This window comes from Hoplias malabaricus, chromosome X2 (genome assembly GCF_029633855.1).
Source record: "Hoplias malabaricus isolate fHopMal1 chromosome X2, fHopMal1.hap1, whole genome shotgun sequence".
Classification (NCBI taxonomy): Eukaryota; Metazoa; Chordata; class Actinopteri; order Characiformes; family Erythrinidae; genus Hoplias; species Hoplias malabaricus.
In genome coordinates this window covers 10,515,248-10,531,474 of record NC_089819.1, presented here as the reverse complement: position 1 = coordinate 10,531,474, position 16,227 = coordinate 10,515,248, and the positions used below count along the sequence as shown (strand labels likewise).

General features: G+C 40.2%; 1 protein-coding gene across 1 annotated transcript in view; it reads left to right on the top strand.

The window, feature by feature from the left end:
* LOC136676477 (histone acetyltransferase KAT6A-like) overlaps positions 1-16,125 on the top strand; it is a 41,011-nt gene extending 24,886 nt beyond the window's left edge. Inside the window, exons 8-16 of the mRNA XM_066653536.1 lie at positions 785-900; positions 2,216-2,357; positions 3,696-3,857; positions 4,592-4,685; positions 5,989-6,220; positions 7,031-7,226; positions 7,345-8,040; positions 8,791-9,043; positions 10,562-16,125. Of these exons, the coding sequence (XP_066509633.1) occupies positions 785-900; positions 2,216-2,357; positions 3,696-3,857; positions 4,592-4,685; positions 5,989-6,220; positions 7,031-7,226; positions 7,345-8,040; positions 8,791-9,043; positions 10,562-13,794 (5,124 nt within the window). The 3' untranslated portion in view covers positions 13,795-16,125. The remainder of the gene's footprint in view (positions 1-784; positions 901-2,215; positions 2,358-3,695; positions 3,858-4,591; positions 4,686-5,988; positions 6,221-7,030; positions 7,227-7,344; positions 8,041-8,790; positions 9,044-10,561) is intronic.
* Positions 16,126-16,227: the final 102 nt, after the last annotated feature.

The window sequence follows — 16,227 nt, the reverse complement described above, 5'->3', positions numbered from 1 at the left end:
GTGCTTGCTCAGTTTTTTTACATTTAAGTGTAAAAACAGAAATTGTTGTCGTATGTTGGCTCAGTGCCTTTAGATTTGATACTAAATATTAGATATATTTATTAAATGTATACTGTGACTGAATTTTATACCCACAGTGTTGAGAAAATAATAAAAAATAAATTCCGGAAATAATTTATATATATATATAATAATAATTTTTTTTTTTTTTTTTTCATAGAATAACTTCGTATTATTTAGAGAAACGTATATGCTTCCTTCCACATGACATGACAACTAAACACGTCAGTGCATCTTCTGACTGCGATGCATATGGCTTTAGTTTATTAATGTCTTTGTGAAACCTCTTCAGCTTTCAGATGCTAGTAACAATCTGGTCCTCGTGCCAGAGGACTGAGTATTTATTCCTGTAATCTAGACGATAGTATGATGTCAACAATACACTGCATTCCTCAGTTACACTGCAAAGGGTTGTCTGCCTTATTATACATGCAGCAAAATATTCTGTTTTCATTCTCTGAATTATTCTTTTTTTCTCAAATTTATCCTGACTTTAATCTCAGAATTATTCGAACTTTATTCTCAGAATTCTGAATTTATTCTCAGCATATATTTTTCAGTGCTGTGGCCCTAAAACTCTGTCATAGGATTCTAATAAAACTCTTATATTATTAGTGATATTACAAGCTCAGGGTAGAAGTGTAATGCCTGTTGCTTACTGAGCTGCCATTTCTGTTTCTCCTTTGTTTTTATTTCTTTCTCATCTCCTTCCTTCCCTTTGTAGAAAGTTGGTGTGACTGGGCCACCAGACCCTCAGATGCGCTGTCCGTCTGTGATTGAATTTGGAAAGTATGAGATTCAGACGTGGTATTCATCGCCATACCCACAGGAATACAGCAGGTAAATAACACATATGCACATAGTGTGTGTAGAAATGTAGAAGACCCTGGACAAGTTACATTAATTACATCTGTTTGTCAAATTTCAGCCTAGAACAAATTTACTGAAAGCATTTTGCACACATGTTAATATATTTATTTTTGTAAGGATATTTACTAATTTGAAGTGTCCAGCAGTAAGTGTGAATGAAAGTATTGAATAGTACATAGCAGTGCGTGCAAATGCTGCGCTCGGTACCCGATATGATATTTGCTGTGTATTGTAAGATTAGATTCTAAGATATATATATATATATATATATATATATATATATATATATATAATTTTTTTTTTTTTTTTTTTTTTTTTATTGAAAAGGGCGTCATGGGAAACGATGACACAAGCACACAGTGAAAAGAAAACCAGTTTTACAATGAGAGAAATAAGATAAATAACTGCAAAATCATGTGTACTCTAAGGATAAAAAAGAGAGAAGCACATTGGTCTCACTCAGACGTGTGTGTATCACTATTACATTTAACAGCACAGAAACTCCAAATATATCTTGAGTGAATATCATTTTTTAAATTAATTTTTATTATTTAAATTTTTTGTTTACTTTGTTAATCGTGGCCATTTTAGCATCTTATTCTTGGATTTTAAACAAGCAGCCTGTATGAAAATTGAGGGAGAGAGGCCGTTGGAGCACAGATTGGTGACTGTAAGCACTGCTCCCTTGTGGCATGGAGATGCCAATTTATGTTTAAAGTGAGAACACTTAGACAACTACAACAAAACAGTTGTACATACCCAGATTGACAGATTATGTGCTATAGAATAAACATATACCAGCTAATCAAGATGAAATGTATCATTAATTAAATTTTTTAATCAGTATTTATAGATTGAATCAATTAGTTGCAGCCCTAGTTTCACTCCAGCTAATCAAGACACTTCAAAATGATTATTTCAACAGCTTTCTGTGTGACTTAGCTGTCTGGTTGAAATGTGTTCTATTCATATTATATCTGATAGCTATCTGATTATTTGTGGCAGCTTATTTTTGATAGATAAAATGTGTTAAGTCATAGGCTTTAATTAGGCTTTGATTTTCAGAACATGTTTGCTTTGCAAATATTTGCTTAATTGTAGGCATTGTTGCTGTGCTTGGCCTTTAGAGCTTAGGTTAATATTTTAATTCCAGTGTTTCTGTATTACTGTGCTGAAATAACTACTTAAAGTAATAACTATGCTCTCCTCTTGCTGTCTCCCTCACCCACATACTTCCTCTCTTTTTGTCTCTCTCTCTTCCGTTCTCTCTTCCTCTCTCCCCCAGACTTCCTAAGCTCTATCTGTGTGAGTTTTGCCTGCGTTACATGAAAAGCCGCAGTATTCTGTTCCAGCACATGCGCAAGTGCACCTGGTTTCATCCGCCTGCCAATGAGATATACAGGAAGGACGATGTCTCTGTATTTGAGGTCAGATTTAAAGACTTACTCTTGGCCACAAACCACACACAAACGTAAGATTTTGTACAGTGTAGCGTTGTAAATTTTTTGACGAATATAATGAATGGGCAGACCATTGTTTAACAAATATTGTCAGTTGAAGCATTTTGAAACAAATGTTTAAACATTTTCATTCCAAAGCATGGCTTTCTTTTTTTTAATTGAATATGTTATAATTCAAGTTGATTGTTTTTAAATTGTGTGTGAAGAAGAAATAGACAACTGGTTTCTCTTAATGGGTCGGATATAGCAAAAGCACAGATATGGTGATTTATTTATTTTTTCCTGATACTCTGCTTTAAAGAAACATTAATCACTTGTTTAAAAAGTTGTTTACAGTTCTGTTTGTCAGAGCTATTGATGATATAGTGTAGTCTGGGTTTTCCCTGTTTTTGTGTAAATGTACAACATGCGTGCACACACAGTGCCTAACTACAGTCTGAACAAATAAACACAGCCATGGTGAGCTTGTCTTTTGGCCTACGCCCATATCCTGTTCTTCTGCGAGATTAAACTCTCTCTGACTTGTCAGAGCTTACGGAGAGCTAATATAAAGTGGAAATATAGTCCCCTGAAATTAGACTTCAAAAATGTTTGGACACACGGGTAGCTCTGTGAGCCTTTTCTGGGGGGGAAAAAAATAATAAAATGCTGTCTAAATGTAAGCGGTTCCCATTTCACAATTACAGGCAATTTAGAAAAAGTTAGGTAAGGAAATTTTGGGGAAAAAAAAAAAACTGTTACGCGCTGGTCATTTAGGTGAGTTTAACAATTTTTATTACATTTTTTTCCCCTCCAATAAAGGTGTCCACACACTAGACACTATTTGTGTTGCCTCCTTCAGGCTGGTTTCTGAGAAGTTTCAGATTAGATTCTGGCAAGGAAGCAGTGCAGATCTTAATAGTTTCTGACTGTCAATCTAGATTCCTCCTCTTTCAGAAACAAACATTTTAACATGAACAAAATAGTAGCTAAGCACTCTGCTGCTTTATGTTGCCTTTATTGTTACTGAGTTCTTTAACGTAACGTAAATCTTTTATGCATGATATCATTCATCATACCAATAAATGTTAGTGTTATGCACTACTCCTATTTTAATGTGTCCAAAATTAACTTCAACATGACTATATATAGACACACAGAATTGAAAACTACATAATGTAAAATTTATTTTAAAAATCTTGTTTGAAGAGCATATCAGCAGCCAGGCTAGTGTTTGCATCTTGTTTTTAAGAAATGAATATTTCTGTTTTGGCCTTTTTCAATATTTGTGGTTATGTATTTATAATTTTTTTTTTCTTCCCATAGGTGGATGGCAATGTCAGTACAATTTACTGTCAGAACCTCTGTCTGCTGGCCAAGCTCTTCCTGGATCATAAAACGCTTTACTATGACGTGGAGCCCTTCTTGTTTTATGTGCTCACGCAAAATGACTCCAAAGGTTGTCATCTTGTTGGATACTTCTCCAAGGTGAGCTCGATCTGCCTGTATATTACTTGTATGTTATCCTCGAGGTATTTAACAAGAGATGTTATGAGGTTACTTTTCTTTTCGTCTTTAGATAGCCTGTGTTGATTGTTTTGAATGTACAGAATTTTAATTACGTTCTACTTCTATAGAATATGTACAGTACTTGTACAGTTGTGTTTTATACTTCTGTTCAAAAATGTTGAGGTTACTTTACTTTCTGGAGTCTGTTATGTTATCCAAGTAACATTACATTTTTCATCATTATATAAATTACTCTATATGCCTCTGTAACAGACACAGACACAACAGGATTTTGAAGTTCAGGTAGATTTTGATTATGCCTGCTTTATGCTATGTGAAAAGGCCTGGTAAACAGTCACACTCACCCTAGGAAATTTAAGGTTCAGCTGGATTTAGAGGTCTGTATTATAAGTAATCACAATGGCAGACATTCTGTGTATTGAAAATGTGCATGAGAGGATTTGTGAAGTTCTGTAATAACTGGAACTGGCAAAAAATCTTTTGTTAAAACCTCAGTTGAGTATTGCAGACAGTGTTGCATCCACCCCAGACTTAGTTTATTAATAGAGATCATGGTGAAATGGTCAAGCCTAGTAATGAGTTGTATTTCTTTACCTTTTTTCCAAATGGAATGATTCCTGGGATGGACTTGGCTAAAAATATATTTTCTCTCTCATTATTTTATTTCCTGTGTGGTTCTTGCTTTTTTACAGGAGAAGCATTGCCAACAAAAGTACAATGTGTCCTGCATCATGATTCTTCCACAGTATCAGCGCAAAGGCTATGGACGGTTCCTCATCGACTTCAGTAAGTCTGACAAAAAATGTCTTCACTTTTTTGTAGACAAGTAGGGATATACAAACCCCTCTTCCAGGAAAGTGGGGACTCTTATTAAAAATGCAGTAAAAATGCAAATGTCTAATTTATTTGACTTGACCCAGACAAAATGACAAAAAAAATGTACAGTTTTCAGTGACAAATCTAATTCTAACTTAGAAATTAAAAACAATTTTTTAGAAATTGATACCTAAAACACAAGAAAAAGGGGGACAAAGGCAGGCATGCCAGTCAAGCACACAAATGGTCTTTTTCCAGGGACTCAATGTCTATATCAGCAGATTACAAGAGCATGGTTTCATAGACAGAGTCATAACGTTTCTCCAAAGTAAAGATATAACCTCTGCCTCAATTCTACCTTCCCATATATGCAGATAATCTACCCATCAGAGATTCTGTTTTTTTTTTTTTCCACAAATCTAGGTCTAGTCTTTTTCATGTTTGGCATGAAGAATCCACCGTCCTGGATTTTTTTCTTTCCCCCCCAAAACAAATTGAAACTTGGACTTGTCTTACCACAGAACATGTTTTTGCTGTCTCTCTATTTCTATCTTGTGTGTGTGTGTGTTTAATGTTTCATTATGTAATTTGTGATGGTAGATAACACATTAGGAGATGCAAGTTAACTGACATGGTTTAAAATAGGTAAACAGTACAAGTCAAGTTGATTAAAAGCCCAGAGAAATTATTTATAATCTAAAAATAGATTTTCTTCTGTTTATCAAATGTAGATATCGAACACCTGCTCAAACCAACAATTTTCTTCCCCCCCCCCTTTTAATTGGCTAGTTCAGATGCACTTGTGTAAGAGGCAAACTGTCACTGAGGATTGATTACCACTGTTAAAACTGACACCTAGTGGTTGTTGTTTCTATGCATTAAGGAGTAAATGCATGTATGACACATGCTGGTGAATCCATTGTTACTTTATTTAATTTGTTAACGTTAATTTTACTGCCAGAATATAAATTTATAATCACGTAATTACAGTTTTGACATACAATGCGAGAACAGAAAGGATGTTTATTTCCTTCCACAAAACTGCATACTTAACAGTAGCATCATCAAAATCAATTTGTATTTAAAAATGATCTCCTTTTTCACTTGAAAACACAAGTGAGATATGGATTGAAAGTGAAAGAAATGTTGTTGAATTCTTCAATGAGCCGAGAAAGAATGAGATTGTGCTTTTGTCACTTGCATTAAGGGGTAGTCTTCTAAGTCAATCTAAGTTTTAGCCAGTGGTGGGTTGATAAATTATTATTGTTTTTAGGTTACCTGTTGTCCAAGCGAGAAGGCCAGCCAGGGTCTCCGGAAAAGCCTCTGTCTGACCTCGGCCGGCTGTCCTACATGGCATACTGGCGCAGTGTTGTGCTTGAATGTCTACATGAAGTGCAAGACAAGAAGCTTACCATCCGCCGACTCAGCAAGATCACTGGCATTTGCCCTCAAGACATCACAGCAACACTGCAGAATCTCAACATGCTTGAGCACAGAGGGGGCCGGTGAGAGAATGCACACAAGTGCATATGTCATAAGTAAAATTCTACAGTATAAAAGATAATTTAATATAATTTTATCACAGTCTTGTCTAGAATCTCAAATACCTCTATGGTCCCAGTGTTGTGAGCTACAGACATTATAAAGCCACTACATAAATGATGAAACTTTGTCAAACAATTAGCACATTTTTCAGAGCAGAGGTCAAAGTTATGTGACAAATGACTAAATATACCCCGCTTCCTATTTGACTTAGGAAAAATTCCTAAGCCATTTAGGGAAACAATAAATATATAAATTCAGTATGAATAATAGAATATTATGTGCTTTAAAATGCTTGGGTTCACATTTATTTAAAAAAGACAGGATCGCTGTATAATCACCACCTGATTGAGCAAAGAGCAAGTATGTGGATAATCAGGATGTGATAACCTTGTAGCGCCTCATGTTTGAGAGAAAGGACTTCAGTAATATTTTGATAACAGCTTTTGCATCTAATAATTTCAGCAAAAATGTGTTTGAATCTACTTGATTTCTGGCACTGTGTAAATATATTTATCTGTAAAAATGTAGAAAAACAGATTTTTTTTTCATGGAGTTTGTGAATTTATTGTGACTAGATATTGTTACATTCTGCTGCAAAAGAAAGTCATGAATGGAAATAAACAGTATTTTTATATAGCACCTTGTACACATGAAAATGGAGTTTAGGGGTATGGGTGGGGTGTGTTTGATTAATTGAAATAAATATGTTTTTACCAATATATGATCATTAAAAAAAATCCTTTTGTTTCATTCTTTTCATTTTATTTTAGGCTGGTGTTGGTTCGCAGGGAGAAGCTAGTGACAAATCACATGGCGAGGCTTCAGGCCCGTCCACGGCTGCTGGAAGTTGATCCCGACTGTTTACGATGGACTCCTGTCATTGTCACCAACACGGTAGTGTCTGAGGGGGAAGGGGATGATGATGATGATGATGAAGAGGAAAGAGATCAGGAAAACAGCAAAGAGGTCAGTAAATAAACTTTTTTTTTTTTTTTTTTTTTTTTTTTTTTTTTTAGATTTAGTTTTATCACTGTTAAATCAACAGGCTTTACCTGACCCGACTGCTTTACTTTGTGCATTGTAGGTGAAATCCAGTCACAAAAGTCCTCCACTACCCTGGAATGTAAGAGCAGAGAGGGAGGAAGACGAAGACAAAAAGTGCTTCCCATCGTTCTCCCACAGTCAAAGCTCTCAACCTTCCTCCCCCATACACAATAGCCTCACAAGTCCTGAGCATTCTCCCCTTCAGACAAACGGGGAGCGCAGGGGGCGTGGCCGCCCTCCCAAAAGCTGGCCATGGGGGAAAGTCAAAGACAGGCCTCGGCAGGGTCCAGGGCGGCCCAGGAAAACTAGACCTGAGGAAGATGAAGACGAGGAATACAGATCTCCTGCGAATAAAGTGACTGCATCATCCACCTCTCCCCCCATGTTGTTCACCTCAGACAATGAGCCAAACTCTGCATCAGATCAGACAACTGAAATCCTGCAGCACTCAGCAATCACGCCCCAGCGCAGCAGAGGGCGCCCCCCACGAAAAAAGAGGGGACCAAAGCGCAGGCTAAGTGATGATGGGGAGGAAGACATGCCGTTGTTGCCTGTGACAACAAGACTTAATGATCCTCTGCCAAGCCAAGAGTCCTGTTCCAGTGAGAGCAGTGAGGAGGAGGAGGAGGAGGAGGAAGAGGAGGAGGAGGAGGAGGAGAATGATGATTATGATGAAGACATGGGCACTCGTTCTCCACCTGTACTGACCAAGCCAACATTAGGACTCAAATGCAAGGTAAAAGGAAATATCTCAGCAGGCCTCTGAATCGTTTGCCTTTCTAGAGTTGTAATACTTGGGTAGCCATTAATATAGGCAGTCATTTCACTTAATCACTCTCATAGATTGAGTGCTTTTTTGCTACAGTTGTGCAGTTAGAAGCACAGACAGAACCGGAGATTTTTAAAATTGCAGAAATGTCTCTTCATTGAGTGATACTTCAGGTCCTTTTGTGGATTTGATCATGGTGATTCGTTGAGCCGCTGAACTTAAGAATGGAGAAGATGGAGGAGGTGTTTAGTGATGAAATAAACAGTTTGAGGGAACCCGCAAATATCTCCTTTTACCCCGGGATATGGTGCAATGAATATATTTCACATGTCAGTTCGGACAGGATTATTACAACCTGGTGTTAAATTTACTGCACATATTACATTAGGTAAAAGGCTCTGGAATCTTTAAAACTACTGAGAAACTCTGGTAATAATTACTTTACCTCACATCCAAAGGTAAAATAGGGCTATACTTAAGCATTTTTGTTTTAAAAAATTTCTGTAAAGCATTTTGAGCTGCATTTATATATGAAAAGTGCTATACATATTTGTTAGTTCAGTAACAGATTTTGAAAGATTTAACAGCTTTTTTGAGAACTTGTCAATATGTTTGCTTATTATTCACTTTATCACTGAATAACTAAATTTTTCAAATGGATTCAGCATTAAAATTATAGATATTTTTGTGATTCATTTTTATTTTCCCCTTTCCCAGAAACCCTTGAGAAAACGACGTGTTCGGCAACGCAGTCATCCACATAGCAGTGTGGTGACAGAAACGATATCAGAGACCACAGAAGTTCTGGATGAACCCTTTGTGGACTCAGACACCGAGAGGCCTATGCCCCGACTAGAGGAGGAGACTCCATTTGGGAATGCACTCCGTTGTTACCCTCCTGCCCGCAAACATTTAGACCCTGCCCCAAAAAGAGTCCGCCCTGCCAATCTCTCCGAATCTGATGAAGATGGTAAGTTAACCTACATTTATCTATGCAGGTATACACCTGTATATGTATGTATCTATCCAGCATTTTCTACATGTTATATCATCACTTTGTAACATTTTGAAAATATGAAAATTTACATCAAATATACTGAGCTAAAAACGTGTCAAGCATGTGAAATGAGCTTTCTCCCACGGGTTGCTGGGCGTACTTTCCATGATCGGGTGCGAAGCTGAGTGATTAGGGAGGAGCTCAGAGTAGAGTCACTGCTCCTTCGTGTTGAGAGTAGTCAGTTGAGGTGGTTTGGGCATCGGATAAAGATGTCTCCTAGACGCCTCCAACTGGAAGGAGGCCCCAGGGTAGATCCAGTACACGCTGAAGGGATTATATCTCCTGACAGGCCTAGGAACACTTGGGGATCCCCCAGGAGAAGCTGGTGGAAGTCGTGGGGACAGAGACGTCTGGGCATTTTTGCTTGCACTGTTTCCACAGTGACCCTGATATGGATAAGTGGAAAAGATGATGATGATGATAAAAAATGTGTCAATAGATACTACACACTGATCAAACTCCACTGACATCCTCCTGGATGAGGATGATATTTGTTTCCTATTTTAATTTTCCTTCACTCTTAATTGGATACATCAGTTAAACTATTCAGCAACTTTTTAAATATTCAGAAATTTTGACTCTACTCTAAATGGTACTGCAGTAAACATTGCATTCAACCCCTTATTCAAATTTCAAACACTACCTCAAAATAAATTGTTGCAACAGATTATATTCAGTCAAATACAAATTCCATTAAGCATTCAGTATAAGGGGAATATACTTAATCAAATTAACTAACGCTCAACACTTCTAAATGCAAATTGCATTAAAATATTTTGGTTTGGCTTTAATTCTAAGCTGTCTTAGGAAAGTCTACAGTAGAATACCAGAATACCTGTGTTTGTTGTCTAAAACCCATAAGAGTTAGTAATCCAAAACACTGGTACATTGGTGTCGGAGGGAGAACTTCTCATGTTGATCTGTTTGCCTTAATCCCACGGATATACTTTGACATAATTTATTTTGGGCATGGAAAAACCTGAATTAATCAATTTAATATGTTAAATATATTAAAGTTACATATTTTTGTGCTGCACTGATCATTAGCTGAAATGTTTTTAAATATATAAGCCTTTCAAATTTTCCTTAATATTTTGCATAATATTTTTAAAATTTTGATGAATAAATACAAGTTACAGTAACTTTTATTTTACTTTGTGTAGTCATTAATGTTTGTTAAATAGCAAGATGATGTATGTTTTATGTATTATTTTATTTAGGTGTATTGATTTTAAGCACACACTATATACATTTTTGTTCTTGTCTCATCTTAACACATCTCTTGCAAATCATTAACTAATAGATGCACACTTTTATCTTAATAAAGCATGCCAGTAGGAAACGTTCAGGGTGACAGGACTGAACCACTGGTTTAAGTGCATTTTTATACTTCGGTTGTTAATAAACTTAATTTTCTTCTTCTACATCCAGATCCCACTCCTGTGCTGAAACCAGTTGCTGGCCTGAGGAGGCCAGAGCCAACAGAGGAAGATGAGATGATGGAACCACCTGTTGTCACCCCAGAGGCCCCGGTGAAGAAGAAAAAAGGCTGGCCTAAGGGCAAGAGCCGCAAGCCACCACACTGGACAAAGCGTCCTGGAAAAAAGCTTGGTAGTGAGTCCAGTGAGGTTGCTGACAGTAGTCTGACAGCACAGTCCACCGAGGACCCACCACCTCAAAAGATCAAGGGGAAACCTGGCAGGAAGCCTCGAAGCTTTTACCTGCAGCGGGCCCAGGAGGAGGCTGCCAGGCAGGAGCTGGAACACGGTAGGTTGGCTCAGCTGCAGTTGGAAAAGCCTCCACCTGAGGACCGATCCAGCAAGAGAAGAATGTCCGACCTGGACAGTGAAAAGCACAAAGACTCAGACGACGAAGATGATTTCCTCCAGAAAACATCAGACCTGCCCAAGCCTAGGAGGCGAGGAAGGCCACCAAAAAACTTGAACCTTCAGCCTCCGGTCCTCAAACCTCCACAGGCATCCGAGCTGGATGAAGAAGAGGAGGCGGAGGATCAAGATCAAGAGTGGAATGAGGAAAAGCCCAGCCGTCCACCCTCTTGTGCCTTGTCTCAGTCTTCCAGCTCCAGAGTTCCTCAGAGCAGAGATGAGGATATGGCTGACACTGAAGATTTTGAGGAGAGAGATGATGAGGATCACAGGGAACCAGTCAGCAGAAGAACAGCAGCGCCCCCCGTCAGCCGGAGGAGTGACGATCATGATGCTGATGATGAAGGCGATGGTCACCTAGAAGAGAAAAGTGACAGCAGCAGCAAACGTAGAAAGAACCAGGAATCTGAGGATGATGAGGATGAAGAGCTGGAGGATGAAGAAGAGGAAGAACAGTCATCCCCTGCTCGGTCACCACCTGTGAAAGAGGAACCCCAGACCACTGGGGAAGGTTTTTTAGACATGCAGACAAGCACGACGCAGGAGTACGTAAGTAAGCAGGAAGAAGACGAGGAGGAGGAAGAGGAAGATGACGCAGAGGAGGTGCAGGAAATTAAAACACGGTCTGTTGATTCCCAAGATGAACAGCGACGACGGGAACAGGAGGAATCTGCTGCTGCTGCTGCTGCTGTAGAAACTGTAACTTCAATTGCGGTCCCTTCCGAACCACCAGACCTTCAGCCATTGGAAGACAAATCCGTCTTGATGATGGAGACTGAGCACCCACACCCTAGTTCTGAGTTCAAGGATGAGCTTAGTAGCCACCATCAGCATGACCACCACAGCAGTGAGCTGGACCTGGAGACCGTACAGGCCGTCCAGTCTCTCACGCAAGGAGAGGCCCAGGACGAAGAAGCAGAACAACATGGTGCCTACCAGGACTGTGAAGAAACTCTAGCTGCCTGTCGTACCTTGCAGAATTACAGCCATGGAGAGGGAGAAGAAGAAGCTCTTGCAATGGTGGAAGACTGCAGCGCTTCCCAGCATAACAGCCCCATGCCTAACCCGCCAATAGCCCCTTTAGCCAGTCAGTCAGTACGGTCAGTAAACAGCCCTGGGATGACCCCTGGCCCTATGGAGACAGGGACAGGGGTGCCTGGACCTACAGGGACTGGAGGGGGAAATGGGGGAGGATATACCCAGATAACTCCGGAGCACCCTAGCTCACTTTCAGCGCCATCTTTGCAAAACATGGAAACTTCGCCCATGATGGATGTACCTTCTGTTTCAGATCACTCGCAACAGGTAGTGGACAGCGGCTTCAGCGATTTAGGGAGCATCGAGAGCACTACAGAAAACTATGACAACCCCAGCAGCTATGACTCCACCATGGGCAGTGGAGGTAGTGGAGGCAGCGGAGGTGGCATGTCTGTGTCTGTAGCTGCCGCTTCGTCGTCTGCTTCTTCTTCATCTTCCACCCCATCTTCGTCCTCCTCTCAAGGCAACAGCTGTTCGTTTGTCTCCACCCCGGGACTGTCATCTTCCAGTTCCGCAGTAAGCTCACAGATAGCCATGGGCAGTTGCAGTTTGATTCAGCAAGCAGCTCCTGGCCCAAACAGTGGCAATTCTGGTTCCAGTGCTGCTGCGGCCACTGTCCCTCAGCCTCCACCTCCACCTCCTCCACCAACATCAAACACCCCAAGCTGTGGCATTAAGTCTCCCCAGAGCTGTGTTATTGAAAGGCCTCCTAGTGCTAGCCAGCAACAACAGCAGCAGAAGAAAGTTTCCCAGCAGCAACAGCAGCAGCAGACAAACCCTCAGCCCCAACCACCACCTTCAGCCCCACCTCCCCCGCCACCCCAGCAACAGCCTTTATCCCAGTGCAGTGTCGGAAACGGCTTCGCCTCCACACCAATGATCATGGAGATCCCTGAAAGTGCAGGGAGTGGCGGAAGTGGTCGGAGCCTTTATGACCGAATGGGCCAGGACTTCGGTGCTGGAGGCTATGCCCAGCCATCAGCCACCTTCAGTCTAGCCAAGCTCCAGCAGCTAACCAACACAATCATGGACCCCCATGCCATGCCTTACTCTCATTCAGCTGCTGTCACTTCCTATGCCACCAGTGTCTCTCTGTCCAGCCCTGGTTTGGCTCAGCTCGCTTCTTCCCCTCACCCACCACTTCCACAGGCCCAGGCCACCATGACCCCGCCCCCAAACCTCAGCTCTGGCTCCATGAACCTTGGTTCTCCTCTAATCCAGTGCAACATGCCAGGAGCGAATATTGGCCTTCCTCCGCCACCTCACGCCCAACGTCTCCAGGGGCAAATGGCCACAGTGAAAGGCCACATCTCTATCCGCTCCAAAGCCTCCCAAATACCTGCCGGCTCTCCACACCAGCAGCAGCTTTATGGACGTAGCTCGGGCCCTGTGGCCATGCAGGGCTCCCCAAGGACTTTAGCTGTGCAGCGTGGCATGATGCCCAACCTTATGCCAACTCCGGCTGCCTACAACTCCATGAACATGAACCCCTTAAACGCGGCAATGTCGGCTGGCTACCGCATGCCGCAGCCCATGATGAACAGTGGTTACCATGGCAACCCACCTTACATGAACCAGCCCGCCCAATATCCAATGCAGATGCAAATGGGAATGATGGGAGGCCAGGCATACCCCCAGCAGCCTATGCAGCCCAATCATCATGGCAACATGATGTATGCTGGGCCCTCGCACCACAGCTATGCTGGAGTCCCCAAACAGTCGCCTTACATGAGTAGATGAGCGAGACAACTGAAGACATGCAGAGATAGGAGATCATGATTAAAAAGACAGTAAACACCCCCTCCCCCATGCAGGAACTGGACTCGCATACACTTTGTATTGTTTTCAGAGCCTTCCCATGACCTTGGCGACAGGAGCTGGTTTGTGGCGGGATAGGAGATTGCAGGGTGTGCGTTGTGGTATTAAATTCTGTCCAGGGGGTTTTTGGTTTACTATGAGCCACGCTCTGAGCCTACCAGGCCAGGGAATTGGTGTCAGCAAACATGTATCGCGATGTACCAAAAGGGGGTGCACTCTCTCTCCTCCAACGGCATCCACTTGCAGAGCAGAGGAAGAAACAGCTGTTGTGTGGAGGACTTACATTTTCGAATGGAGAAACAAATTTACATTTGACATAATGTGTACTGAACCATGTACACGGTCTTTGGAATTGACATAGGAAGCCTTACGTAAAAAAAAAAAATGACAAAACAGTTGTAGATGGGCTTTGCTCTTTTATTATTAAGTAATTAATTATCACCATCTTTGTTTATTTTTAAATATGTTGGGTTTTTTTTTTTTTTTTTTTGGTTTTGTTTTTTATTTTTTATTTTTATTTTTTTTTTTCTCTGAATGACAGTTGAACTGCTTGTGTTTCAGTCTAGCCTCATGCTAAGTTTAAATATATATAAATATATATGTGTGTGGCTATACCTTTGGGGAATCCACACTTTTTTTGCTCTTATCAAACTTCTGGAACACAAACACACGCACACATTTCTATAGCCACTTCAGAGTCAAGGTGGAGGCACTTCTATGTGTGCGTGATGTAGAACTATCACAAAGACACCATGAAAAGCATCCAGTAATCCGTGTCTTCCCAGTTTTCAGCATAGGACAGCATGAATTAGGTTCAGTAAAGATCAGCAGAAGAACACAGAGGTTCTGCTGTGTATTTGTATGTCCCTATGTAATGAGAGGAAGTCCCAAACTCAGTCTGGCGGACTGGGCAAGAGCGCCTGTGAAACTCCTAGATGTAAATATTCTGGTACTTCCTGATTCACAGCACAGACTCCCAAACTGTAACGTGAGCACCCTTTGTCACACTCCACTAGAGGGCAGTCGAATCAAGGGAGAATTACATTTTATTTTTAATATTATTTTTTTTTTTTTCTTTTACACGGTGGAAGGGATTTTTTGCTTCTTTGTTTTGTTTTCCTTTCTCTTTTAAAACAACCACCATGCTAGAATGACCGCTATGTCTGTGCCCCTTTTGCCCTAATAACACTGCAGGTGTAATGCACTGCAGTGGACCATGGCTGGAGTGGGCCTTAAAGTCACAACACAAGTCAGACTGTCAACGCTTCTGCTAAGAATACGGAGGTGTTAGCCTTTAGCAATGAAGGAGATGTGGAAGACTCCCTGTGGCGCACACAAGACGCGCCAACATCTCAGTTCAAGTGCATGTCGTACAGGGACGGTTACCAGTATAGGACAAGGGGCAGTGAATTGCCTATGTATTCAGTGTCCAGTATTCAATGTCAGTATGAGGATTATTTCTGAAGACCTGATGTTTTCATATGTTATTTGTGTGGAATTTTGTTTTCTTTTTTTCTTTTTAATTTTCTGAATTTTATCAGACTGGGCAGCTTTCTTTTATGACACAAGCTGACTCTTTTTGACTTTAGCAAACTTATTGTAGAGAAAATGTTTTTTCTATAATATAAAACAAAAAATTCTGACATGGATATTGGTACTGTCATTTTTTTCACTTCTGTTTCAGGAAAAAAAACAATACATATTTTTTAGCTCAACTCTTGGGGTAATATTATTAAGAAATTCAAAACTAAAAAAATTACAGCTCACTTCTAGTGAATAAGATGCCTTTAACCTTTCCATTCCATCTCATCTCTAGAGTTTTCTATCTTTGTGTAGTATATTAATGCTATTTTAAAACAAAAAGGAAACGACAAATATCTAAAGGTCATTTCGTCATTATTTTTGTTTTCCCCTAATTTTTTCTTTTTTTTTCTTTTTTTTTTTTTTATTTCCGTGTGTGTATAGGATGACTTCCTTACATTTAAGAGGCATGTAAAAATGAGCTCAGTATGTTTGTCTGTTTATATTGCTTCCCTTTTTGTATCCTTTGTAATTGTACATGGTGAGTTGTAAGCTAAGAGAGAGCGCGGTAGATGGAGAGAAAGCAAAGCAGTGGCAGGACACCTGCCATCATCTCTCCTCTCTATTTCGTCCCTGTATGTATTTCCATTTATTTGTTCTTTTTCTTTATTTCTTAGCAAGTACTTTCAAAGAACTCTGTACATTTTAACATGAAACAAAAATAAATTATGTTGAGCCATTTCACTTGTTTTCTGTATTATTCTTACCATACTAAAGTGTCAGAAAGGTAAATAAAAGTGGATGATGTAGGATTGGACCAATATATTTAATGAG